Here is a 27,997-nt window from a genome sequence, read left to right on the forward strand (position 1 = left end):
TCCCCCATCGAAAACCCGGTTCTCCGAGGTTAGACATTTTACAAACCATATATGTTGTTTTTCGAATTGTGATTTTTTTTTTTTTTTTACCCCCTCTCCCATGGCTACTCTTCTAGACGTTTATTTCTGCCCTTCCCCCGCTTAGGGGGGCGGGGGTAGGGGAAGAGAAAATAATACAATTTCAGGGGAAGTCGCCTTCAGGTCTGCTGCCTTTTTTTTTTTTTTTTTTTTTTAAATTTAAAAAAAAAAAAAAGGACATAGAAAACATCAGTCTTGAACTTCTCTTCAAGAACCCGGGCTGCAAAGGAAATCTCCTTTGTTTTTGTTATTTATATGCTGTCAAGTTTTGAAGTGGTGAGTTTCAGGTCGGTTTTGCTAATTTCACTCAGTAAAACTGCAGTGTTTCTGTTTCTAGATAGTACTTTGCTTCTTTGTCTCTTTAAAAGGTCACAGTGAAAGCTTGGCCTGGATCGTGCCGGCCATATGGAATGGATAAGGGCACAGTCTCTTAAAATGTGATTATGGGGTTCTTTGGGGGGTAAATGAGGCGATCCAGCAAGGAACTCTTTGAAAAAGATCCCACATTGCAAAAAATAGGTTGTCGAAACCGGAATTTCGTGTTTTTCTTTTTCTTTTTGGGGGAAAATAATAGCTTTATCTGAGTTCACTGTTTTATTCAAAAATTATCATAGATGGACTTGGTTTATGGACAGGGAAATGGGATTTTGAGAAAGTAGCCTGCATTCAGTGTGACAACCAGACGTTACACTAAAATGTGTTTTAAAATGTGTAACTCAAAAGAAACTCTTCAGCCTGGCATCTGTTGAGACCATAGTTAGTTCCTGTACTCAGTCCAGCAGGCCCCTTGGAGGCTGCTCTTTCCAAGACCAAACTGAGGTTTAGTGAACTTTAGCCTTGGGCATAGAGTTTAAATGAGTAAATTAGGTGTTTTATGTGCATGTAATTTTGCTTTATAATGTAAAGCTTTTTACAAGATGACTGAGTGTTTAATAGACATTTATAGGTGGGTGTTGGAAGGATAATTTTGCATGACCTATATGATGTTTTGATTGTCAATACATTAACTAAATTATAATCTATCACTTTCATTTGCTGTACAGTTTATAATGCTGTTAAGCCTCATGACTACTTAATATGTTTTGTAGCATTAACTTTGATGCTGTTGTCTACCCCCCCCACCTTTTTCTCAAATTGCCCCACGGGTTAAGTATTTTCTTTTCAAATCATATGTTTTAAAATTCATCTTCTGCTCTAGGGTAAGGCAACCAATTTCAGAAAAAGCAGCTCTGTATTATAATCCACATGAAACATTAGAAGCAGTGTTTTGAATAAGTTAATAATCACCGCTCTCTAATTTTGGCTTTAGACTGTAGTTTAATATAATGGAAAAGAGTAATCTTGATAAAAAGTGGTTAAAAGAGGCACATTTATTGTTAATGAACCTCATAACCAAAAACAGATGGGACCTCGATCAACGGTAAACCTTTAGTTCTCAGCGTGCCACCCTAGAGTACAAGGATAAATAGCTATTATTTCTCAAACTTTATAGTTCTTCATTTGGCATTCTTAAGGTTGCTTTTAAACCTACAGATTACCATTCTCCCCCCACCCCCATTCACCTCTTTTCTTGATTATAATAGACAAAGTAATCAATGGTTAAAGAGGGAAAAAATGCTTACAGAAAGGCCATGCTAATACAATCTGGCTTTCAATAAACACAGATCTCAATAGCTTCTTTGGTACAATAATTTTTTTTTTTTTAAAGTACAAGATATGTTGAATTACCAGACAGCTGGAGGAAAGTGGTAATTATTATACTTTCTTTGGCTTTCCTAAATATGATCCCCTCTCCCTTAGTATTGGTGAGTTCCATACTTAAAGTACTATGAAAGTTTATAAAATAATTCTGCTAAACCTGTTCTTATTAGTTCAATTAAAACTGCATTTTAGAAGTGACTTTGATATTGTATTAATTGCTTTGTTATACACAGTATGAAAATTGATGTCCAATGTATAATATAACTGAAAACAATTATCTGCTATGTTTTTTCTGAAGTCAATTAGGATGTAGACTTCATTGCATACCAAGATTATTTTTAAATGCTAATGACTGTTTTTTACCAAAATCATCAATATTTTTTTTAAAAAAAGTAAATTTGGCACTTTAGTATGTACATCACAAAGTATTTTCAAGTTTTTTGCTATTTAAATTGTTAACAGCATTCTATTACTAAGAGACACCTAAATATTGACACTAAAACACGTAAGTTGTAATGCTTCAGCACCTGGATTATTTGAAGAAATCCTCCATTTCTTTCAATTTTCTTAAGGTTGATGTGATCCAGTCACATGTTTGAGCCAGGACCTGATTAGATCTTTAACAGGTCACGTAATTCTTAAAACTTAAGCAGTAGAAAACTTTCTGTGGATTAACCTGTAAAGCCAATGAGGAGTTTAAAAAGCAGATATTTGCTACCTTGTTTTGAGGGGGGTATATATATATATATATATATATATATATTTCTTCATAAAAATTAAACTATGTAAAAGCGTAAACATGTACATCAGATTTAATTAATATTTTGGACTGTGATCATCTTCCTATTCTTGATTAAAGTGTTACTATTGTGTTCTGTAATGAGTTTCTGATTTTTAAAAATTGGGACTACATAAATATGTTGTTTTCTTTTTAGCCATACTTGTGGTCATTCTTGTTCTAAAAGTAAGCCCATTTCCCCCAACTTAGTTTTGTTGGTAGGTGACAAATTACCTTTTTATTCTAAGATGTGTAGCTATAGTTTCCACAAATTATTCTGTTAACTTGCATGGAAATGTAATACTGTTATCTGAAAACATAGTAGCATCTGCAGTATATTATTTACCTAGTTAAGCAATTTTACAAGTGTACTGTATTTGTGGAGAGAAATAGCTAGGGATAAAATATTTACTTGGTGTATCATATATAATATATAGAGAGAGCGTGAGGGGGAGAGAGAGAGACCCCCCCCCCCATCCAATTATAACATGTCTTCTTTTTAAATTCTGGCAGGTGATCTTTAGAGGGTAACTGAGTATGGATCATTTGAACGAGGCAACTCAGGGGAAAGAACATTCAGAAATGTCTAACAATGTGAGCGATCCGAAGGGTCCACCAGCCAAGATCGCCCGCCTGGAGCAGAACGGGAGCCCGCTAGGAAGAGGAAGGCTTGGGAGTACAGGTGCAAAAATGCAGGGAGTGCCTTTAAAACACTCGGGCCATCTGATGAAAACGAACCTTAGGAAAGGTAAATACTTTCGAGCCAAATCCTGGAAAGCTACAAGCCCTTGTGTCTACTCAAGGCCACTTTGTGTGGGGGTGGAGAGGCAGAACATGTCTTTGTATGTTCTTTTCCTTGATTCTCTTGCTGATGTGAAGTTAGTTAATTCCCAGGCTGCTGTGTCAGTCATGTTTGGAAAGTGTAGGCTCTGTGCTTGACTGGACCACCTTGCCCTGCTATAGAGTGGAATCATTGGATGTTTGGATGAGGACTGAGTTAAATGTAATGGCCTTCATTATACAAGGCTTCCATTGATAAGGTGTTATTGTAGTAGAGGATATGTAGGTGGCTGTTGCTTAATCTAACCCTGATTAAGAATAAGGCACTTAGATTGTTTGAGGACTGCCTTAGGTTTTTGCAGAGGGTTACTAGCTAGCTGTAAGTCATTTTCAGACATAATGGGCATCTTATGAGATATGATGTAAAAGTTTTGTGATGTCATTTTCTGTGTGGCTTGTTTTCTTAAGAGCAAATTGATTATTTACAGTGAAAAACCTGATGATTCTAGTTTTTGATTTTTGCTATGGTTGAGTATTTTTTGATAAAGGAAGGGCAGACTTAGGCAAGTTTATAAAGGAAAGATAGTAACTGTGTGACTCCTTTCTACCCATTTTTTATTAAATTGATGAAGTTTAACAACTTTGACTGTGTTCAGCCCTGCTATTTATGTAGATCAGTGCCTATGCTGGGTATAACGTGTGTGTCTCATAATGGTCTTTATTTTGTCTCTGAATAACTGTGTTTGGGATTCAGATTTTTCCTTACATTCGCTAAGTGAAGGATAAAAATGCTGTCTTTTAGCAACCAAGAATATTAAGTAGATAAAGTTAGAAGGCAGAGGAATTTCATTGTGTTTGATGCATAACATTTATCATACAATCATTTATTTTTTTCTTGGTTTGGCGAAAACAAAGAATATATTGATCCTGAAATGAACAGACACAGCAGTCCGTATTGTTAGATCTTTATCTATTAAAAATGGAAAAACAGCACTTCAGCAAATTCTTTGGCCTCTACTCATGATTACCCTATTTATTGATTGTTTGCCAAGAATGTATGCATCTTAAGAAAGCCAGGGTAAGAGCATTAAAAATATAATTTATTGCAGCTTTTCAAACTGAGTGCATTAATATTGTACTGTGAAGCACTGGGGCTCTATAAAAAAGACTTTCTGACGCCTGCAAACATATAAGTTCCATAAATTCCTAAATAGGAGATTTCAGCTGTCTCTGGTATTATGTGATATTTGCACAGCAAACTTTAATGCCAGGACAGTTTTAGACAAGGATTCTACAGACTTCAGTGCTCCTTATGGCAGACGTGCTGTTTACACAGGCTCATAAACCTTCAGCAAAAGCTTCTAAGACTGCCTCCAGGTTTAAATCATGTGGTATTTTTAGCATTCAGCAGTGACCAGTGCAGTCCCCTTTTCATGCTGGAAGGTTATGAAGTTGCTGTAGTTGGAAGTCTCGCCAAACACTGGCACAAATAATCAGTTCAGAGAAGGCTCCTGTTCAGCATTACTCGTAGGATCAGGAAGGCAAGGGTGACAAGTTTGCTAGAAGGCTTAGCAGCTAGATTTGTCGTGAAATGATTCTCTTGTCACTTTATCAATAGCCACCTTAATTATCTATAGGGTATCTCTAAATAGAGTCCAAAGTAAATCCAATATGTTTCAACAGTTTGCAAAACCTATAGTTATTTTCATAGATCTAGGGAGCATATAGTAGAACACGTATGTATCATTCTGCAAGAGAAAAATCAATGCATATGTTTTTGTTGTACTAACCCAACTCTTTGAAGCCATCAGAACAGGGGGAGGAGAAACCAAAGTACAGTAATTTCACTTCCTGCTGAATTTTTTTTTTAAACCTTGCTTTCATAGTGCCTTACTTTAAAAATATAGTTTAATTGTAGAAGGTTCTCAGCTTGCTTCAAACAACAAAATTACTAAAGCTTTTTGGTAGGGGTGATTGCATGTGTGTGTGTGTGTGTGTGTATGTTTAATCTTATTTTTTATGAGCATGGTTTCTGTTTGACAGGTGCTAGATAAAAATTGTGGCTGAGATGAGAAAGCCCTACTTAAGAAAAAGAGGTTGGGTGTTTTTGTTTATTTGTTTAGGAAATTTTGCCAAAGTACCTTCACGCCAAGGAAGAAATCACCAGTTTGCTCGTTGCTATTTTTGCTGTGGTCTTCCCAAGTCTTCTTCTGATCCCTGACAGGATCTCTCTCTGGTATAAAACAGATGAATGAAGACAACAATATTGGCAAGCTCTGCGGCTTGTTTTTCATGCCTAGCCTGTTGGGTACCTCCGAATGAGTTTGTGAGATTTTCTAAGTAAACCTAAAGGGGTTTATTTGTCAGAGCTAGAATCTCGAGTGATCAGTTCACCAAGGCTTTGGTGAAGATGCACGTGTAAAAAAATGTAGCTGCTTTACTGCCGGCTTTTGTTCAGCATAAACAAGAAAATAGAGCCTTTTTAAAGGGCATCCCTGGTGTCAGGAGGAAATCCTGATTTTGAGCTCGGGTTAGTATGCACTAGAAATCTCTAGAAGTTGGTAGGATTCTGTGCGTCCAGAGGGCAGAGCCTTATAGAGGCATTAATGTTATAGGACTAATTGGGGATCCTGGGTGCCCTGTTAAAGTAACCCTTGTCATCATTTATGCTAAAGATGATACCCTCCTGGCAGTTTGCCACAGTACAGTTCAGATGCATCTGCTTTTAACCCTTTTCCGTATATCACTGGAAGTCTGACAGTACGCTGCATAAACACCTTGAGTACTACAGCATTCCGTGATTTCAGTTTCTAGAAGCCTCTTTTCTGACGGTGGTGTGGCCTGTGCTTATTAATCATCTGGCTACTGAGTTATTACGCTGGATTAAAGTAAATAAAGAGAGAACACATCAGATCTATACAGATTCCTTTATCCTAATATGTCATTCGGAGGCCACTTTCCTTTTCTCTCTTTCATAACATGCAACAAAGATTGTTCATTTTCAAGACCTGTGGTTGCTGTGATATCTTTTTAGTCAGGTGGATTAAATGAGTGGCCAATAAATAAATCTTATTTATTTACATTGTGCACATATTGAAATCATATATTTTGGACATCAGTTTGGTTAAGTTTGGTGTTTCTTTTATGGAACTGTTAAGGAAAGATCTTCACAAAGGAAGAAAATGCTGAAAATGTTAGAGTCAGAGAAAATTTGGACACAAATAGGAGAAGTTTAATGTTAACAAAAGCATGTAGGAAGCGTGAAGGTGGGTTCTTCTGAAGACAACTGTAATGAGTTACATTTGCACCCTGTATACCACTCACAGCAGATCAGACAAGACACTTCTCTCTCGTCAGCATTATTATTTTGATCAAAAAGGTAATTCTGCATTGGTTGATTTTGGAAAATGCACTGCTGATATTTAAGCAGAGCCCAGGTTGTCTCAGGACCAAGTTCACATTCTATTTAACTATCCCTCTTACAACTTTAAACAATAAAAGAGTGTGTATATGTTTGTGTGTGCGTGCTTGTATTTCTGTACCCTGTCTGCCTTGGAAACACAGTCTCCCCTTCTCTCCCTGTTGGGAAGATTTATTTTCATGGTCGAGTTTTTGCTCCCCCCAGATTGCATTTCTGAAGATTGTTGGTTTGCGTCTCTTTTTCTCCGTCTCTTGGATAGGAACCATGCTACCAGTTTTCTGTGTGGTGGAACATTATGAAAACGCCATTGAATACGATTGCAAGGAGGAGCATGCGGAATTTGTGTTGGTGAGAAAGGATATGCTTTTCAACCAGCTGATCGAAATGGCATTGCTGTCTCTGGGCTATTCGCATAGCTCTGCTGCCCAGGCCAAAGGTAAATAATGCATACGTGGGGTTGGAAAAATTGCTTGGCATCCTTTGTTTACTTTGCAGAGAAAGCCCTGAATATTTTTATTCAAAGAACTGTAGCCTGTGTGTTACATTGGTTCCTTATAGACTGTGGGTTTAAAAAATTGGCTTAATTCAGTTTGGTTTAGTTAACACACATTTTGCTCGTGTGGAATGTCGAGGTGGATTTTTTTTTTTAAATTACTTCGGCTGAATCATTAGTATGCTTATTGACCTTAATAATCTGCTCCACTGAGGACCCACAAGGAAGTGAGGAGCGTATTTGAGCAGATGGACTGTTGAGAGTCAATTTGCATTTATGACTGAATATCTAGTTCTGTTTCTTTTATTCTGTTTCTGATGGTTTTATGGGCTGTAAAGTATTTTTCAATGCTGATTCCCATTGCAATAGAGAATCTTATCTAAATCGTAAAGCCATTTAGAACTGGTTCAGCTATGTCTTATTAGAACTTCCTGTAAGTTAGGAAAATGTGGCCTATGCATGGGTTTTATTGATGGGGTTTTATTTCCAAAATAATAAACAACCCTACAGTCATTTACATAATTTCACAATTTGGAAAGCTAAGCTGTGAATATTTTCATTGACCTGCCTTTTAGAAGGAAGGGAATCATTCAAACAGAAATAACAATATTGCTTGTGGTGGGGGCCATGAAAAACACCACCACCACCACCTTCTCCTTGAAATATTATCTAAAAGGTAAAATATTTAGTGGCATATTCTCTTTATCTGGAATAGGGCTAATCCAGGTTGGAAAGTGGAATCCAGTTCCACTGTCTTATGTGACAGATGCCCCTGATGCTACGGTAGCAGATATGCTTCAAGACGTGTATCATGTGGTCACATTGAAAATTCAGTTACACAGGTGAGTCGGGACGGCGGTTCTAGGGTAGAACGTTCAATGTGCCTGATCTTTTGAAATAAAGCATCTCTGGTCAGCCTTTGATTTTTATTTACTTTGTGTTTCAGAAAGGTTAATGCAAACTGATTTCATTACTTTATCCCTTCTGCTTAATTTTACTAACTTCAATGTATATTTAAAAGCAGCCTCTCCCCCCACCCCGCTCCCTTACTGCCCCACCCCCACCAAATTTGTAGGTTTTGTGCAGGATATCAAAAGACAAGACTTTTTATATTTAGTCAATTAAATGATGCATTACAAGAAGGCATTTTACATAAAGTTTACTTAAGAGAAAAATATTTTTGCATATCATGAACAGTGCCATCTGTGTACATTTTGTGAAAGAATGCCTTATTCACTATTCCCGCGATCTTATTTATTTATATATATTTTTTTACCATTTTAATTCGTATGAACAGAGTCATGAACGGAAAACGGTTAATACGTTAATGCCTTTCACGATGGCTCGTGAGAAAGCAGTACACCTTAAATTGTCTTCCCAAGCGCATCAGAGCAGGAAGGTAGAAGTAACATGAAAAAATAGCCACCACAGGCAGCTGATGTATAATTCATGCATCGATACAGCAGATGTGTTGTATAAAGTAATTAACTAATCGGAACAATCAGGAGACCGAGAGCAATCTCCAGATGCATCTGTTTGATGCGCAAAATGAAATCTGTCTGTCTTAAAGGAATGTTCTGCAGCGGGATGCAATCTTGTAATAATCCCCTTTCTAATCTATGTCTCAAATAGTTGCCCCAAACTAGAAGACTTGCCTCCCGAACAATGGTCGCACACCACAGTAAGGAATGCTCTGAAGGACTTACTGAAAGATATGAATCAGAGTTCGTTGGCCAAGGAGTGCCCCCTCTCACAGGTACTGAGCATAGCATGTAATGAATGATAAGCCGTCCTGGGCAGCCCTGATTTGAGGTTTGATGGGGCTCCATAATCTAAAGCAACTGGTATCTGAAGCGAGACTGTCAAAATTGCAGTGTCTTGACCACTGGTGACTTTAAACAGTGTGCCTGATTTATTCTGAACAGAGTCTTTACGCTTTTTCTCCCTTGGGGAAAAGAGTGAAGGAGAAACAGCTCAGCAGAAGACTGTGCTAGCTTGTTTTTCGATCCCTCTTCTGAGTGCTCTGAGCGTGGAAGCTACGTTCTCCTGAGTGCCCTTATTTAAGGAAGAGTAAAGGTGGTATAACTTCCAGGAACCTTTGGTGTGGGAAGGTCAGTGAGAGTGTTCATACAAAGCCTTCGCTGTGATACCTGAATAAAATAAGGGGACAGTTTTGGGATATTATGTTCATTACAAAAAGGGGGAGATAAGCATTTAGATTAAGTATTTATAAAAATAAGAAGTTTTTTCCCTGTAACTAAAGATTGAGTAGTTAGTTATTTTGGGGGATTTTGTCACCAGTTTTGTGGCATTGGTTTGGTTTACTTTTTTTGTTTTGCTTTTTGGTGGAATTTTTTTTTTCCCCTCCTCTGAGATTCCTGTCATATCATCAGAGGCTCTTCAAACAAGACAAAGATTTATTATTATTGTACTTGATATTTTAGAATGAATTTTGGTGAAGCATAACTAAAACTCTAGATAGAGACTGCCCGTGTCTCTAAATTTAAAACCAAACATGATTTTTGATAATGCTCAGCTGATTTCACATAAAAAAGGGTGCTGTGAACCTGCTCTTAATGGGCTGCTTGTGTAGTCACTACATAATTGTGTTAGAATGCCATCCTTCAGTGTCAAACCCAACGTGAGGTCATCCCATGATACAGTATAATTCGAGTACGATCTAACTAGATTTTTACCCCATTTGAAGTTGTTCTTTTATTTTCAAGTTCAAAAAGTAATTCTGAATGTTAGTCTATCAGTCACTTGAATGTGAACCATATGATTCTGCTATAAATGTTTCTGCAACTGAGATATTCTCAAAATGTATTTCCAGTGTGATGGCTCCAGAGGGTACTAGTACCTTCGGAAGGAAGCTTTGTGGGCTTTTGTGCTGCTGTTTTATGGAAACTCCACGCATCTCAGGTTACAGACCATCAGCTTTCCTTTGATATTTGTTAGCAGTTGTAGGAATAGACCAAATGAATTAGGGCTATAGTCAATTATGGCTCTCTAAATTCTCTTAAGGTAGGTTGTAGCCATATGTAAAGTATTTCCTATATTGCAAGTGTCAGTTTCTTGGAATTCAGGACAAATTGTCATTTTAGCTTATTTCCTTCTATCTTCCCTCTCTCACCCTTGGAGTAGAGAGGATGTGAATTTATAACCATCGAATAAAAGTAATTTAAATTAATTAAACACAGTTAAATCAATAGGATAGTATAATGAAGCAGGTGACTCTTACATCTGGGACTTTGGGTTTTGCAGACAACTTCAGATAATATGTCAATTGGTTGCTAGCATTTGAAAATTTGAAACGTCCTAGAAATAAACTTTTTTTTTTTAAACTCAGAGTCAAAATACGCATAAACACCCAGTATAGGAATGCCATGTATGTACATGTTGCTAAATGTCCCATTGATGTTGGAAGTAAATTCAGGCAAAGATTTAGGGCATTTACTGTGAGCTGGAGAAGAGGATGCTAGTACAAGTATTTACTGATAGAAGCAATGAGAATTAATTGTTAAATCAGCCAGTAAACTCCACCTCACTATAGCTTCTAAATATAATTGTGAGTTTACTTAATGTTATCATGGGAAATGAATTGAATACAGACAATTATAACATTAAACAGAATGACAAAATGAAATTCGGGGCTTGGTTTTAGAGTCCTACATTGGTGAATTTCTGTAGAGAGGGCTTTGGAGGAACGTGCGTCTTGTGTGTAGCCGAGACCCTGTGGTAATTGTTGAGCAATGGAACTAGGCTGGGACTTCAACATCGGTTATAATTACAGTTGTCCTTTCTTTAAAAAATACCTTTTGAAAAAACTACAAGGAGTTTACCAGCAGCAACAAATATTTGAAATTAATTTAGTGTTTATGAAAAAAACTGCAACCTGTTCTTTTAAATGAGTAAGCTATTTTATTTATACTCTGCTGTGTCATCTTTTTTTCTCTAGAATGGGTTCATGAATCTTGATACTCAGTGCAGAGTGTTTTAATAATGAACTATTTTCCATTCGCTTCTTTATTTTCTTTTATGTTGTAAGTTATTAGTTAAAGAAGAGAAATCCAGGCTCTGTAAGACCTCAGCCCAAAATATATGCTGAGCTTGGCAGAACTACTCTTTCTTTCTCCTGTGACTGAGAGATAGTGATGAAGATGGTATTGTGAAAAAATGCCTAGGAAAAAAATATTGCCTCAGTCTTATACAAAACGGAACGTACCATCAAGAAATGCTAACTCTTAAGACTTGTTTTACTCCCCTGTAGAGTTTAGATTTTTTCATTTGCGAATTTTGAACATACAATCTAGCACCCACATTTTGCTACACATAAGAGTTTTTTTAAATATGATAAGACACCTCAGCAGCACATAGGGCTATCGGGGCCCTTACTGTTAAGCTGAGCAGAATGTCCACCCTGCAGATCTCAGGTTAGCTCCCTTTACAGAGTAGAGGCTGGGAGAGAATTCCAGTGGGAATCCATCATGCATGTGCCTTGGTATGTGACAAGCCCAGCCTCCGGTGCTTCTGGAAGGATTGCCCACATTTGCAGGGCAGATGACCTTGGAATCTTAGAACTGAGCTGTATCCTACCCAGACTCCTCGTTGGACAGATGAAGGAGCCAGTGGCTTTGGAGATTAAAGTCAAAATGCTGGTCAGTGACTGACCTAAAAGTCCTTTCCCAATGAAAAATTTTAGAGTGTCTTGATTTTAAAATGAATACTTGCCATAATTATCAGACATTCTGTCTGATAATATTTGCAAGGTTTTCTCCAGATGCAGGAACTCCATTAGGGTACATGTGACTTATAACTATATCGTTATTTCTGTTACTGCTTTCCTAAGTCCTAAATCTGCCCCAATAGATTGACATCTATCTGTTACGTTTTCATACCACGTGTTTATTTTTGTAAAAACCTGCTAAGACACAAACAGCTCCTTATGGATCTGAAGTTGGTCACTCTCTTGTTACTCTTACTTTTTTCAGTGGATGTGGTTGGATAAGGTGGGCGTTGTATTTTGAACTGCAAGTAAGGAGGAGAAAATAAACCTGGCTTGGGGTCAAGAAACCCTGTGGTCATGAGGACATTGAGAGTATGGATTCGGGAGGCAAATGATTTTTTGATTTACCATAAAGCATTTCTTTTTCATTTTAGTTTTGCGTGTATTTTAAAGACTGAGCTTAAGAAGTGAATATATATATATATATATATATATATATATATATATATATATGCAGTCACAAGACTAAGTTCATTTTGTTGAAAGTATCATAAGTAAAAGATCAGTTATTACTTCTCCCAGCCTGATGTCTTTCATCTAAAAATGTTTAGGTCAGATATTCCTGAGAAATTTTAATCTGCTATGTACATTTTCCCCACCCCTCTCCCCACCACACACGCACACACATGCACACACACGCACACCTTTGTTAAGGCACTGGGTCACTTTCTATTTCCTTTCTCACCTGGAGAAAAGTAGCTCCAGTCCCAAGCTCCACATGAAGTAAGTGAGAATTGTTTTTATTTTCAAGCAGCAAAATATATATAAAATATATTTAGGTTTGAACATTCCATTTAGAAGTCACACTGAATAAAATCATTTTTCCTTTTCCTTTTCCCGACAGCATCTAAGGATATAATATATGTCAGACTTTTTATTAGGTATTGGCCAAACAGGTAAACCTCCCTGCCCTCCTGAAGCTTACCATTTAACCATGCTGATTCTATGAAACTTGACAGGCCTTGCCGTAGACATTTAATAAACCCTGTGCTCAGTTGATCTAAAGTCTATATGATGCATAACACCAGAGCAACAATTTAAAAATCCCTACCCAGTTATGCTATAAATATATGTTTTTTAAACTGCACTTTGCATTATTGTTTCATAATTTTTTAGACTGAAATAACATTTCTGAAAATTTTTAAATAAACATTAGTAATCACTTCTCTCGAGAATATCCATCATCAATATTCATATATTGTATTCCATGTGAGAGTCTAACCCTATGAGATTTATTCACATATTCACATACTTACTCATTCAAAAATATGTATTGACAGTCTGCTATGTGACAGGCATCCTATTTCCTACATAGTATTAAGCATGTTACACTTTAATAGTTGAAATAATAATAATTTTTATTTAGTGCTTCTGATGTATCATGGGCAAATTTATCACCCGAAGCAGTATATAGTTTGTATCCACTTCTAGGTTGAGGAAACCTGAGGCATAATGTGTTTAAAAAAGCCTTGTAGTTACACAGCTGGTAAAGCAGAGGGGTGAGAATTCATGCCCAGAGCCTGTGAGCTTGGTCACATCCAGATGAAGGACTTTTTTTTTTTTTTTAAGGCTTTCTCAAAGTAATTTGATGTATTTTATAAAATACTTCCTTTTCCCAGAAGTAGTGATAACTACTTACAGTTTTCCAATTGCATTTATTCTCACTGCTGAAATTTTTCTTTAGCATTTGGGGTTTGATTCTGTTGTTTGTACAATGACTTGCTTTGAAAATACCGTCACTTCGTGCCTCTAGTTTAGAGGTGAGAGGGGTAGTTCGGACCACAGGGACTGATTTCTGGGATAGTCTGGTATTTGGGAGGTTCCAAAAGGTATGAGATTAGACTCACTGTGGCAGTCACTTCCTTCCCCATCCTGTCATATCTGTCTGGATCAGAAGAAGGTATACTTCAGCTCCTAGCCCTTTGTTTTGAGCCCCAAGACAATATTAGGCATTTGCATTGGAAACAATGGGCAGTTGAATTTCTTGGGTCTATTTGCGAGTATAGACCTTATTCAGCCACTGGCTTGCTCTGATGGATGAGGATATAACTGGCCAGTTCCATTTAAAAATAGAGCTTTTCCTGTTTGAGATGTGCTTGTAGGATTTTGTACTTGCCCCTTCCTGATGTAATCCATAAATCTTGTTGTTAAATATGTATCCTTTTTTAAATTACAAAACTTTTCCCAGCCCTTACCCTACTGACCATGGGAATCCAAGGTTAAGATCATTGCTTTGCCAGGCACTGAAGTACTTGATACTGATGGGATTTTACAACCATTTTCAGCAATTGTATTCATGGTGAGATCCATAGAAGAAATGCTAAACCAGTCTTACATGGGTAGTGGTGTGAATTGCTGATAATATTTCCTGCCTCCTTTTTTGAACCAGTTATACTTCATTCTCTTTCAACTTAGTGAGTTATCTGCTTTGTGTTAATATTATAATATATATAATCTACAATAGAAGAATAAAAATGTGCTCCAAATTGCAAGTTTTCCTTTTTTTTGAATCTCATTTATCAGGCTCATTTTTAGCTGATTTAGATACATAAGGATTTTACTGTAGCTTGATGTGAGTTCTCCGTAACCTTTCAGATATATTCATCAAAAAAGCCAAACTTAATAAAGCATCTAAGTTAAAATGGATTGATCTCAAATATTTTATAGCTACTATCTTTTCACAATAGTAAAACATAAAAGAGTTTAAGCCATGCCAATTTAGAGAGTGCTTAACAACGTGTAAGTACTTCATTTTCACTTAATAGATTTTTACCTGTGCTTTGTTTTAGATCTGAACAGGTTTCCTTTGACCTCAAAATCACTAATGCAAGGAAAATTACCATATCATGCGAGCATTTCCCCTCTTTCTTTCTGATTTGCAGAATAATAAATTCTGCCAAGGTTTAAGAGTAGACGTGGCCTGGAGAAAGACTACTAAATGCTATTTTCTAATTGTTTTTTTTTTTTAAAAGTTAACCAAATCATGCTAATCAATCTGATTTTCTTGCTAAAACAGAGCTAGTTTTAGAGTGCTTTTGGAGTGTCTTTTTTTTTTTTTTTTAAATAATTTATACTTAAATTTCAGGTTAGACTCTATCTGGATTTGCTTTTTAAACCTGCTTTATTTCATGTCAGATTGGGCCAAACAGACTCATAAACAAATAAACAAAAGACCTTAAATTCAGAATAATCAAAACAAACAGATACATGCACCCAATTTTTTTCCTGTTTCATTGGAAACTGCTTGATCATAACGTGCTCCGAGTATAAAAAACATAAGAGAGCCTTTAACATAACAGGAGAGAGCCTCAGCCCGGCTTTGCAGCTCATTGCCAATTGAAGTAAGGAACGCTCTGGCTGTTGGGACTTTTAAATCTAGACTTAAAAGTTATTTGTTCTGTTTAGCATTTTTAAAATGATTCTATTAGGAATTGTATGTGCTTCAGTTTTAATTTTAACTCATAATGATTGTAAAGCACCCTGGGATACTTGCATGAAGGGCGCTTCAGAAATGTAAGATTGTATTGTGTTCTCATATGCTGTATTATTATGGGGTGCTGGAGTTTCATCGTGGACAGTTCAAAAGGTTGCAGAATTCCTCATTGTGGAAAAGGTAGTGGACTTCCCTCAGTAGTCTTTTTTTTTTCCCTTTCAATTTTACACTAAAACTATCCTTTTTAGCCATCGTCTTTTTCTCTCTTCTTTAAAAAAAATATTATCTTTTATTGCAATATTTCCCCATAAAAATGCTAATCTAATTTAGTTTACTCAAAGGGATTAAAGATGCAAACCAGAGGATAGGTTGAAAGTTAAGAAGAGATTAACGCTTTGGTAGCATCATTTGAGATCACATTCTTACCTGATTGAGAAGTCAGGAGATTTCATTCCTGGGTACCACTGATTCTCCTAGGCTTGTCCTTTTCTACCACCAATTCTGCATTTGTTCCCAGGCAATTAAAAAAACGTGGAGCTACCTGAAACAAGTACTGACTTTGTGAAACGTAACAATAGGATTTCCAGAGAGATATTGAAACTGCTGGCTGATGTTAACACATGACAGAGCTTGATTTTGTTTTCTTTTTATTTCTTAATGGAACTTTTTCTTGAAGAGATGTATTTCTTCCGCAACTTCATTCTGTCACTTTTTACGGGAGTCTTTGTGTGTCATTACTCTTTGCCATCACCTTCAGTAGTGGGCTGATCGCATTCAATATCTAGAAGTCAAGAATGTGAGCTGTCCCATTACCAGCTCTGGAAGCTCCAAAGTGACTCTCCATGCCTCAATTCCCTCATCTATAAAGTAGGAAGATAATATTACCACTTTTTCAGGAATTAATACATGTTACACATTTACAACAGTGTTCAGTTTTAAAGTGTACAGTAACTTGTGCTGTTTTTCTGCAGTGTGGGAATTGAGAGGTTGAAATTTCCCTTGAGAGTGCTGCATAGTCTAAGGCACTGCTGCTCCATAGAAGATTTTGATGCAAAATTCACTTTATATGGAAACAACCAAGAACTTTTCATTTGTAGAAGAATCAAAGGACTGTGTTATTCCATTCTCACCTGTGAGGGACACTTTTAGCATCATCCGTTGTATCATTATAAAGTTACCCTGTGTTTTAAGATGGAAGTGGAGGAAGGCTAAACTTTGCACTTTATTTTTTTTTCAAGATTTTTTTTTAAAAATTTTTGCAAGAGAAAATGAGAACGAGAGAGAATATGAGTTGGGGGAGAGAGGTAGAAGCTCCCTGCTGCCCAGGGAGCCCCATATGTGACTCAACCCTAGATTGGGATCATGACCTGAGCCAAAGGCAGATGCTTAACTGATTGAGCCACCCAGGCACCTCTAAACTTTGCACTTTACCCATTTGTAAGTTAAGCAAATAAGGTACCCTAGATGAGACAATGTCCAGAGAGGTTAAAGATGCCTAGGGGTACTGTCATCTAGGTGGGAGTTTTGTCTGGTGTCCTTTTCTTGAATTCCTGTCATCCCCACTCCCTGCACTCAGGGATCCATCCACCCTGCCTTTGTGCACCCATCATAGTACTTTCTACCGTGTTCTGAAAGTATGTGTGGATGAACTAGGCTCGGCTTACATTGTGAATAACAGTCACAAAGGGACTAAGTTTGATTCGTCATCACAGTTGTAAATCCTTGCACACAGTAGGATCTCAGGAGTATCTGTGCAGCTGACGTAGCCTCATAGGATTTTCACCATATTCATTTCATGCACCAATAAACTATGTTAGTAGTTTTATTAGTTGCATTTTATACTCAGATCTATAGTATCCTACTGTACAAAGTGTTTTTTCTATTTCACTTTATTCCGAATTTTTAATTTATCTAACCAAGAGCAAATTACCTCTGAATTTTTCTCTAAGTAAACCTGTTATCCCAAGCTGTCTCGACTTCTTGCTCATGTTGTGATGTTCTTGAATATATGTAGAAATTTACATGTTTGTAAGCAGAACAGTGGTTTTAGAGGTACTGGGACCCAAAGATGTAAAAAATGCTGTAAAAGACCTAATTATATGTCACTATTAAGCACAATCTTTAACAATATATTTATATGCATGTTTAAAATTTTTCTTCCATAATTGAACATGTATTTCAGCATGGCTAATACTTTTCATTTTGGCTCAGTTGTGTTGTATTTGAGATCCATGCTTTTTTTACTGTCAGTTCCATTTGTCCATCTCTCATATTTAAAAATATATAAAGAAGGAAAATTTCAAAAGCAGAGTCAAATGATTTATATACAAAGATGCCGCTGCTGCCGGCCATAGAAATGCTAATGGTACCACCCTGATTGGGCTCAGTGTCTATTCCTCAGTTGATGTTCTAAAGTCCACATTTGGCACTGGAGACTCCGTTTAGAGCTATAACACATTATGTGAAAAAGTCCGCTGTATAAAGGCTCAGAATCCCCTGAATTGAGGGGAGGGCTGCAAGTGTAGATAACTGTTCAGCCATTCCAGAATAGGCCTCAGGGACTCGGTCTGTCCACTCTTCTGCATGAGCACCAGCTCAGCCAGGAGCACCTATCTCCAGTGATGGAGGGAGCTCATTATCTCTTGATGTCCAACCTATGCAACACATTTTTACCATTTTACTATAACTCCTAAAGAGGTGATTACCAGTATATGGCAGTTTCCAAAACTGTGAAGCATTTTCATATTATTGATAAAGATAAGACAGATTAATTTGATTTTTCTTTGTGACCTAATGCCGACATGACATTGGTTTGTATTTATCAAGCTTGGTTAACAACAGTAACTAATAAAACACAGAAATCAAGGACATGAGTTAGCCTTTAGCCTTCTGGGAAATCTTGGTTCAGATCTGAGGGGATCCATGGACCCTGTAATGGGCTTCTGGGGGTTTGTACTGACCTAGAAGTTAAAAGTTACTTTGGAGAATATATGTGGTGAGACCTTTCAAAGGTTTCATGAGATTCCCAAAGAGAGTTTTGTGGTTCCATAAAAAGCTAAAAGCTGGACCATCTTTTCTCCCCAAGTCTCAGGCAACATGGCTTAAAACCTTAATAGCGTTCATATGAAGAAGGAATGCAGAAAGAAATATATAATCTGTAAAGAGTTACAGAGCCCAATTCTACTACAGTTGACCTTTGAACAGCATGAGGTTAGGGACACTGACCCCTGCACAGTTGAAAATCCACATAGAAATTTTGACTTCTCAGAAGCTTAACTACTGAGAGCCTACTGTTGACCAGAAGCCTTAAGGATAACATAAACAACACACATTTTGTATGTTATGTGTATTCTATACTATATTCTTGTAATGAAGTAAGCTAGAAAAAAGAAAATGTTAAGAAAATCGTAAGAGAAAATACAGTACTGTGAAAAAAAACAACAAGAAGCAACTGCATATAAATGAACCCGGGCAGTTCAGACCTACGTCGTATAAGGATCAACTATGTTTATTTAAAAAAAAAAAAAAAAAATGGAATCAAACTACTTTAGCCCTTTTATTCTGTGGCTTAACGGTTTTCAAAATACTTTATGGAGGACCCCTAGAACCAAACACAAATTAGGTATTTTTTTTCCTGCTATTCTAAATGCAGATACTAGAAATTTTAATCTTCATAGGGGATGGGAGATTTAAGTAAGCAAGCATTCCCCCAAATTTACAAGTTGGTACAGAGCACCTAAAATTTAGAATCTTAGGAAACAATTTTTGCTGTAAAATAAAAGTCACTGGATTTAGATTAATTGAATGAAAAACTTCCAAAAATTCAATTTGGAGTAGTATCATGTTTAGTAACGATGGGTGTATTTTTAATAATCATGAGCAAAATACGGTGGTGGGGGTGAATACTTTAACCTTCCTAATAATAATAAAAGTGTGGTTGGGATATTTGCAGTGAGTGTACAAATGGATGATGTGTCTTCCAAGTGAATGTTCTTAAGTCATTGAGGAAGACCCTTGTAGGACCTCTGTTTGAGAATACCTTTAGATTTCATAGACTCTGAAGGCTAGAAGGGACCCTGAAGGTTAGAAGGGACCTTGAAGATTATCTGGTTCAATCCCCTGCCTATTGCAGATGAACAAATGTAAGCCTCTGTGTGCAGTTAATTTGAAATATTATGTGCCCTTAGTAGAAATACATATTTTAACAAATATTTTCTAATTTAAACACTTTATTAACATATTTGATTAATTCAAATAAGAAGGTTTAGGTATGGTAAGAAAGATCTAGAATAGGTACTTATACAAAAAGAGTAGAGAATCTGATCAAAGGATATTATCTGGGCCTTATGTAAAATTACTTTAATTATGTGGAAAAGCCATATGAATTGTGAACCAACATTTTCTTTAAAAATTATGAATTGGGTACTTATTCATTCATTCGTTCATTTATTTATTTTAGGATTTTATTTATTTGAGAGAGAGAGAATGACAGAGCCTAAGAAGGGGAGGGTCAGAGGGAGAATCAGACTTCTGTTCAGCAGAGAGCCTGATGCAGGACTCAGTCCGAGGACTCCAGGGTCATGGCCTGAGCTAAGGCAGTCGCTTAACCACCTGAACCACCCAGACACCTGAATTGGGTATTTAAAAAATAAAATTTCTGTGTTTTGCAATGATCACACTTTCATCTTTATGAAATGTAGTAAGACCATCAAAACAGATTGAGATGTGTTCTCTTTGTGCTTCCTTTTGTATTCTTTTGGAGCTTTGTTCTGAGATTCTGTTTTTAGCATGATACTCAAGGGTTACTTTCTGTGAAAATGCCATTTTTCAGGCACTGGGATTGATCAAGATGGCAAGAGCCATAACTATGACAACTGGAGTTTAAGTAAAATTTATAAGTGATTAGTCTCTTCTCAACAAATTGAGATTCGGAATATGCCCCAGTTGTATCTCCCAAGAGAATGGCTTAGAAAGCAGTAGAGGATCCAGAGGGAAAGATTTGGGGGAACATAAGCTAACACGCACAAACAGAATATTACACTTAGAAATCCTGCCATTTGCTTCTCATAAATTGAAACCCATTTCCCTTCCTTCCCACCCCCAAATACCAGATGGGGACTACCTGTTAATTTGCAGCAAATTCCCTCCATGTCACCGTCTCATGTGATGCCTTTTTCGTAGAGCATATTTGTAGTACTTGATATCCTTTGGTATCAAAGGAAAAATTCATTTGCTGAGAATCCCTTTTAAAATTGTACTTGAATGTGGAGTTGATTCCATTTGATCCAAAATTAAAGTTTGACCTTTGAGCTTTTCACACGCATATGAAAAACTGCTGTGGAAATTCAGGCCGTAGACAGACAGGGCATGGGGAAAGAAGAGGGACGAGTCTATGAAGTTACACTTCTCGAAAAATAAAAATGTAAAAGAATAGGGAGCCAGCAGTTTGACAGATTGTTCAGTAAATGCTCATTTTATTGAAAATTATAAAAAGGTGCTTAATGCCTCTGTGCCATTAATACAATATATAAAAAGGTTACTGTCAAGATTAGTGTTCCAGTCCTGAAAATTAACTGTAGGGTTTTATGCATCACTCTACATCAACTGAGAAGTTAAAGGTTTCTGTATGTACATTTCACATGTGCGGGCATTTATTTCAGAAAACAATTATTTTAGACTTTATGCCAAAGACATTAGCAGTAATGTGCTTTCATTTAAAACGTGGACATAGCAGATATATATTACAGACAAGGTAGAACCATGAAAATCGCCTTATAGAATTAAACCTGAGCGAGATTATTTCCCTTGCTGTCTCTGGAGTATTCCAATTCAAAACATACATTCCTTCCTACAGAAAAAGATATTCAGATTCCTTAGTTGAAATTAATTAGCATTCAGAAACAAGATAGCATGTTTTTGGGTATTCATGAGATCTCTGTTTGAAAAAAATGTTTTTAACTTGTAGAAATGTGTTGCAACACACAGATGGGAAGAAAAAGAAAAAAAAATCTCTTTAGCAAGCACTGTGTGTAAAAGGAATATTACATTTTGCACGCTCCTGATTGCTCTGTGTAAACAGTTTTTGACATCTGTCTTTATAGTTTTCGAGGAGAGGAAGACTTTGTTAAAAGAATCATTTTTATACAGCAGTCACCATTTCAGTCTTGCTTTACCTGTATTATGAAAGCAGATGGTCTGCATGTCTTTTGAATATTTATAACTATCAAAAACAATCTCTTGCTATTCACCCTTAGGCTTATGAGATGTCAGGACTGTTCTGGTTGAAAAAAATCATCCTGGGTGTTTACAGAAAGAGGATTACATTAAGCTGAAATGACTATACATTTTCCAGTTTAATATTTGTCCATCAGCTGTTTAATCGTATTTAGATAATTGTGTAAATAAGATGTTGTAGCCTTTGCCCTCTCTGCTGATGGAGCCTGAAAGCTTTAAACATGGGTGAGCCACCATTTTGTAGATCTCTTGCTGCCTCCTCCCACCTCAGGGAAACCGTCAGCAAGTCTTTACTAAGTTTTGCTCACGATATCCCAGTCCTGTTTAAAAAATATATATATAGTGCACAGAAAGTCAGTATGGAGAGCAGATGAAATGCTAGGGAGCTGCTGGCTTCCGGGACAGGCTGTTTAGTTTATTAGAGTATATTGTAATATGCAAATATGGTACAGCACTTCAATTACCCTTTAAAGATGACATGGCTTTCTCTTTATTCTCCATGAGCGCGCAGAGCTGGGAGGGTATTTTGGAAAACTTTTGGTATAGTGGGGGTTAACTGTTTTTTGACTGGAAGCTGAGCAATCAGAGATAACAGATTTTGCTGTGGTTGGTTGATTTGGCAGAAAAGCATGAACAGTTTTGGTTTAAATGATTGAATAACCTGATTAGCATTGTTTTGGGGTAGGTTTTTTTTTGTTGTTGTTAAAGGCACAACAAAGCAATTTTAAGGGTAATCAGATCACTGCCTTTCCCCAACTGCTAAACCTTTTTTATCCCCCCCAGAAGGCCTCCCCTCTCCCTAAACCTCTTCATTGGCTACTAGGATGACCAAGTAGAAAAATAAAACAGTCTTCCTCCAGTTTCTAAATGTGTTCTAAATATATCCTTACAGCGTAGTGATATTCTAGTAGGGGTTTGAAAGAATATATAATATCTTGAAAAAGGATATGACCTCAACCAATTCCTGATGGGTTTTTTTGTGGTTTTGTTTTTTCACATTTGGAGACCTGCAGTATTTGAGAGCAAAGGTTCAGAATGTTCTAACTATATCTAAGTCAGGCTTTAGAAAAATTCCACCCTTACCTTTTCACAATTAGAAAGGTTATAAATAATGTATTTGGCTGAAAAGGAAGCTCAGCCTGTGGCAGATGGTATCATTCTAGAGTACTGGGGTTTCTGTGAAGATGGCATTCTTTCAGATCCGAACTTCAGCAGGCTCTCAGAAAGAACCGAAGCTCTTCATAGGGAGCAGACATGTGCTTTATGGATCTTAGAAAAGCTTACAACTTGGCTCCTAGGATGAGAATATTGTGTCACACTGGGGTTATGAGACCCACAGCCAATGTCTGCCAACTTTCAGATTGCGTTTCCCAGCCCTGGAAGCGGTGGGCCTATTCATTGGTTGGTGTCCTGTGTAGCATTTGAGCCCGGGATTTGAGTGGACCAAGTCTGTCAGCCTGATAATTTCCTTCCCTTGACGCTGACATTTTACGTCGACCGGCCACTGAATAGGAAACCTTGGGAGACAAGTTGTGCCTTTTTCAAAGTGCTTTGGAGAGCTTGTATAAATAGACACCGAGAGAGAGAGAGAGAGAACTGGAATAACACAACCACCGAGCTCTGCGACTTCCGAGACATCTGTGTGGATGTATTTTGAAAAACCTGGGAAGGGATCTCTTGCAAATTAATGAACAAAGTTTCTTTCAACTATGAGTTCTATCATGACAGCTAAAAGTGATGCATTTAAAAGATTCATGTGACAAGCGGCCATTGCCTTTCACCTTTAGGGACCCCAAAAAAAAAAAAAAATTTTTCTGGTAGCCTGCAGTAATGGCTAATTTCAGTGACCTTTAAACCTTTGCTTGATCACCTAATACGTACCCAGCCTTGCGGTGAGTCCAGGCCTTTCAGGGATAAGCCCCAAGACTCACAGCAGCAAGAAAAGTGCTAGGAAGGTGTTACATGCTGGATGGACCCCAGGGCAAATCAGGAAAAGCTTTGCAGAAGTGGGGATGCCTTAGCTCCGTCCTGAAGGATGAGCTGCTATTAGCCAGAGAGGGGATAGGGCATGGCTCGAAAATCCAAGTCAGAGAAGTGGTGTTTGTCTTCCTGAGGCCTGCTACCAGGTTGTAGGCCAGCCTCATAAGATAGTGCCAGATTGGAATATTGAAACAAATGGGGGAAATACTTTTTTCCTTTGGTGTTTTCTCATTCTCCCTTGACCTAACTTATAACTTAATAAATTTAGTTAGTATACTCTCTGTTCTTCATAAGAAAATGTATTTGACTTAAAATGTATCATTTGAAAAGTCTCTCTGATACTCTTCTGTTATTTAAAGCATAGTCTTTCGACTGATCTGAAATGTGATCATATAATAAAAGCCAGTGAGGAGGAGGACAGAGGGTTGTCATAGAAATTAACATCTCCTAAGTCCATACTCGGGTATGTTCCCAGCTCTGTGCTAATTGCATAACATTCACTATTTTATTTATTGTCTGTGTAAGTGTAGATAGCATCTCTCTTCAGGTCATTATTTTTCTAATAACTTGCCTAGTGCTTAGTACATAGTAGGAGTTCAGTAGGTATCTACTGAATGAATGAAAAAAAATGCGTAAAATGGAAAGGATTCTCAGAACAACCATATGAAGTGAGTGCTGCTATGACTCCCATTTAGTAAAGGGGATTATGATAAAATGAGGGTCAGTACCTTGAACAAGGTCACACTGCCAGTGTGCTACACATTTTCGACTTAAATGCAGATATAGCTCTCCTCTTTCATCAAATGAATATTTAGTGTGTGTTTAGTAGATGCCAGACATTTGGGCTGGAAAAGAATATGGAGCCCTATAGCTGCATAAACTCACAGCTTAGTGTGATCTGTTTGAACCAGAGTCTTTTTTGATTGATGTAAGAATCCTATAAACATGGATCTTGGTCTGGGTCTGCCTACTGCACTGCTTGTCCCCATCCTCTGGGAAAAATAGCACCCCCCCTTGATTTTGTTATTTGTGTTATCCAAATAATAGGTGTTTCTTTATGATTTTCCAAATTTAAGAACCAGTACCGAATATGATCTTTCATATGCCATGTGCCCCTCAACTTTCTGAAGTCTCTCCTTCTTGCCCTTGAAACTCATAGGCTAGGCAGATGCCACACCTGAGTCTCCAATAGGGACTTTACTGCTAGGAAAAAAAAAAAGTCCTCATGCAGTGGCCACTTGAGTAGGTTAGTTGTACAGTTTACTGCATATTGTTCCAATAAAAATAGAGGTTACCCCATGTTACCTGAACTATGGACTCTTTCCCAGTCCCCTGAAAGTACAGAAAGTCAGAGAATTTAAATAGTGGCTTTGGCCTGTGTCATAACTGGTGGATTAGCCTTTTGATTTACGTCTTGCTTGGGCTAATATTTACATTAATCAGAGTTTCTTAAGCACACAGCACTTGACAGAGTAGAAAGCATCCAGAAAGTCACTTAAGGACAGAGCCTTCCAAGTTAGGGTTAAACAAGGGTGGAAGGAAGCTTTGATGATCGGGCACATATGGGTATTATTTTCCACATATGGATAATAATGAACCACATAGCACTATTACATATGGGCTCCAAAGTCATAAAAATATTTCAGATGGATTGATTTTACACATACCACGTATTCTTCCTTTTGTCCCCCTATGTATTTTCCACTGTTAGTCTCCTAAATCACATGAAATTGAAGTGATCTGTTGATGTATCTGTCTCCCTAACAGATGGTAGACTTCTTACAGGCGGGGGCTGTGTCTCAATCTGCCTTTGTATCCCCAGTACCAGTCGGGCACTTAGTAGGTGTGCGGCAAAGAGCAAATTTCATATACAGAACTATTGGCAAACTGAAACAGACAATGTCTGTCAGAAACCTCGGCAGAATTTAGGTAATTCCTGTACATTTTTGAAAACTAAGAGCTAAACTACTTCTAAAACTTGTCTGTACTATTATATTGACATTTAAGAAACTGCCAGAATGTCTAGGAATAAGAGTAATAATTTTTTAAAAATTGGATCAAAATGGAAGAACATCAACTGTCACCCATTTGCAGAATCACCATTATCCATCAGCGGTCTCGGTAGTTTTATTACTGTCTGACTGTATCGATCCGTTATTACAGTAGAGTAAGTGTGATTGAAGCTGACGGATTGTTAACTGGATCAGGTAATCTTCTGGCTCTGGTTTTGGCAACCTTGCTAAGTATCTTTTTGTACTCTGGACTGAGGGAGGCTCTTAGTAAAATTGCAGGCCACTGGATTAATGGCAGAGAACCGCGAGCACATTAAGAATGTCTTTTTAGACATAAAAATGTGAAAATGACTATAAAATAGAAAGTGTCCAAAAAAAAAAAAAAATCCCGGTGCCTCGTAGGAAAGATGGTCATGTTTTATGTAAATAATATGACTCTGCGGGCGTCTGGGTAGCTCAGTGGGTTAATGCCTCTGCCTTCGGCTCAGGTCATGATCCCAGGGTCCTGGGATCCAGCCCCACATTGGGCTCTCTGCTCAGCGGAGAACCTGCTTCCTCCTCTCTGCCTGCCTCTCTGCCTACTTGTGATCTGTGTCTGCCAATAAATAAATAAAATCTTAAAAAAAAAATAATATGACTCTGGCTTATCCTTCACTGGAAATTCTTCAAAGATCCCCAAGAGTTACATATTACAGGAATACGTTCATGTTACAAAATTAACACTGATATTGGATGTCAGGAGAATCAAAAATAACCAAAAGAACTTTAAATTAGAAGTAGCTTAAAGAAGATAATGATACAAAAATACTTTTGTCCCCAAACTGGCTTTTCTGGTTGTTCCCTGCCTCCCAAACAATGCTGCATTCTGTAAACTATTTCACCATAGACCAACTGAAGTCTGAAATGTGAGTTCTCACGTTTCTATACAGATGAGTGGGGGGCGGGTGGGTGGTGCAACTCTAATTATTCCTAAAATGCAGTTGGAAATTAGTTGAACCGCTACTAGGTAAATGGGCATTAGGATTAAAAATAACAATGAGTTAAGTTACTGAAATTACCATAACCAAAATTTGCTGGGAAGAAAACATTTTTGTTTGTTGAAAATAAATTAAAAATTAAAAAAAAAAGAACTCCCAAATTATTTTCATTCCTGTCTTTGTTTTTATATGTTAAACTGTTGACTTTGTTTTCAGGGTTTTTGTTAAAAGCGGAGTGAAGACAAATGACAAAATAGGTCATTTTCTTTTCTGTGGTATCTTTGAGAATTAGTAAGCATGAAATGTGTATATTTTTAAATTTTATGGTTAGTTTGAAATGCAGAACTTGGCTTTACTGTACTTGAAGCTAGAGGTAAGATTGTAGAATGTTTCTTTCTCTGAATGAGGATCTCTGTGAATAGTTTTTTTTTTCTTAAATGTGGTCAGTTAACCTTTAAAGAGTGCTGATTGGAGTAGAAAGTACAAATGGTGTTTCCCAAACTTTATGCGCACTCAGATCCCCTGGGGATCTTGCTAAACTGTAGGGCCCCAAATTATGCATTCCTTTTTTTTTTTTTTTTTAAGACTTTATTTAGCAAGGTGGATTGGGGGCAGAGGGAGAGGGAGAAGAAGCCCTCTTGCTGAGCAGGGACCCTGATGCAGGGCTCCATCCCAGGACCCTGAGATCATGACCTTAGCTGAAGGTAGACACTTACCCAACTAAGGCACCCAAGCGCCCCCCAAATTAGGCATTTCTACTAGACTTCCAGGTGATGCCAAAATTGGTGGTCTCTGGGCCATACTTTGAATAGCAAGGGTGTGGAGTACAGTCTCTTAACTTCAAAGTAGTGTTTATGAATTATAATCATAAAATCATCTTCACGTACTTGGATTTATTGGGATCAGTGAAGGTTTGTCAGCCTAAGAATAGATGACATTGATAGAAGTTCCATAAATACTAGAGCAAAGTCTGTTGGTTTGATAGCTTTATACTGGTCTCAGTGGACTTTTGCTTTGTACATAAATAAGCATTTGAGACACTACTTAATGAATTTTAAGAAGCCGAGGCTTTAGGCCAAAGTGCAAAACAGAAATGTACTGGTACTCAGTTAATTAAAAAAAAAAAAATCCCATTTATACAATTGGAATCATTTTTGTGTTCCATCTTGTGCCGATATGTATTACAAATGTTTCCCCCCCTCTTCATGCAGAGTATGATTTCTTCCATTGTGAACAGCACTTACTATGCAAATGTCTCAGCAGCAAAATGTCAAGAATTTGGAAGGTGGTACAAACATTTCAAGAAGACAAAAGATATGATGGG

The 27,997-nt window shown here is 37.2% G+C and overlaps 1 protein-coding gene across 8 annotated transcripts in view; it reads left to right on the forward strand.

The window, feature by feature from the left end:
- Positions 1-27,997, forward strand: part of SATB1 (SATB homeobox 1) — a 99,937-nt gene that overhangs the window by 20,898 nt on the left and 51,042 nt on the right. For 3 of the 8 annotated variants that reach the window (XM_059390867.1, XM_059390869.1, XM_059390868.1), the window contains exons 2-6: positions 3,071-3,305; positions 7,018-7,194; positions 7,967-8,093; positions 8,884-9,007; positions 27,885-27,996. In XM_059390867.1, the coding sequence (XP_059246850.1) occupies positions 3,095-3,305; positions 7,018-7,194; positions 7,967-8,093; positions 8,884-9,007; positions 27,885-27,996 (751 nt within the window). In that variant the 5' untranslated portion in view covers positions 3,071-3,094. Of the gene's footprint in view, positions 1-251; positions 366-3,070; positions 3,306-7,017; positions 7,195-7,966; positions 8,094-8,883; positions 9,008-27,884; position 27,997 lie in introns of those variants that run through there. The other 5 variants (XM_059390866.1, XM_059390872.1, XM_059390873.1 and 2 more) reach the window with 4 other exon arrangements.

This window comes from Mustela nigripes, chromosome 2 (genome assembly GCF_022355385.1).
Source record: "Mustela nigripes isolate SB6536 chromosome 2, MUSNIG.SB6536, whole genome shotgun sequence".
Classification (NCBI taxonomy): Eukaryota; Metazoa; Chordata; class Mammalia; order Carnivora; family Mustelidae; genus Mustela; species Mustela nigripes.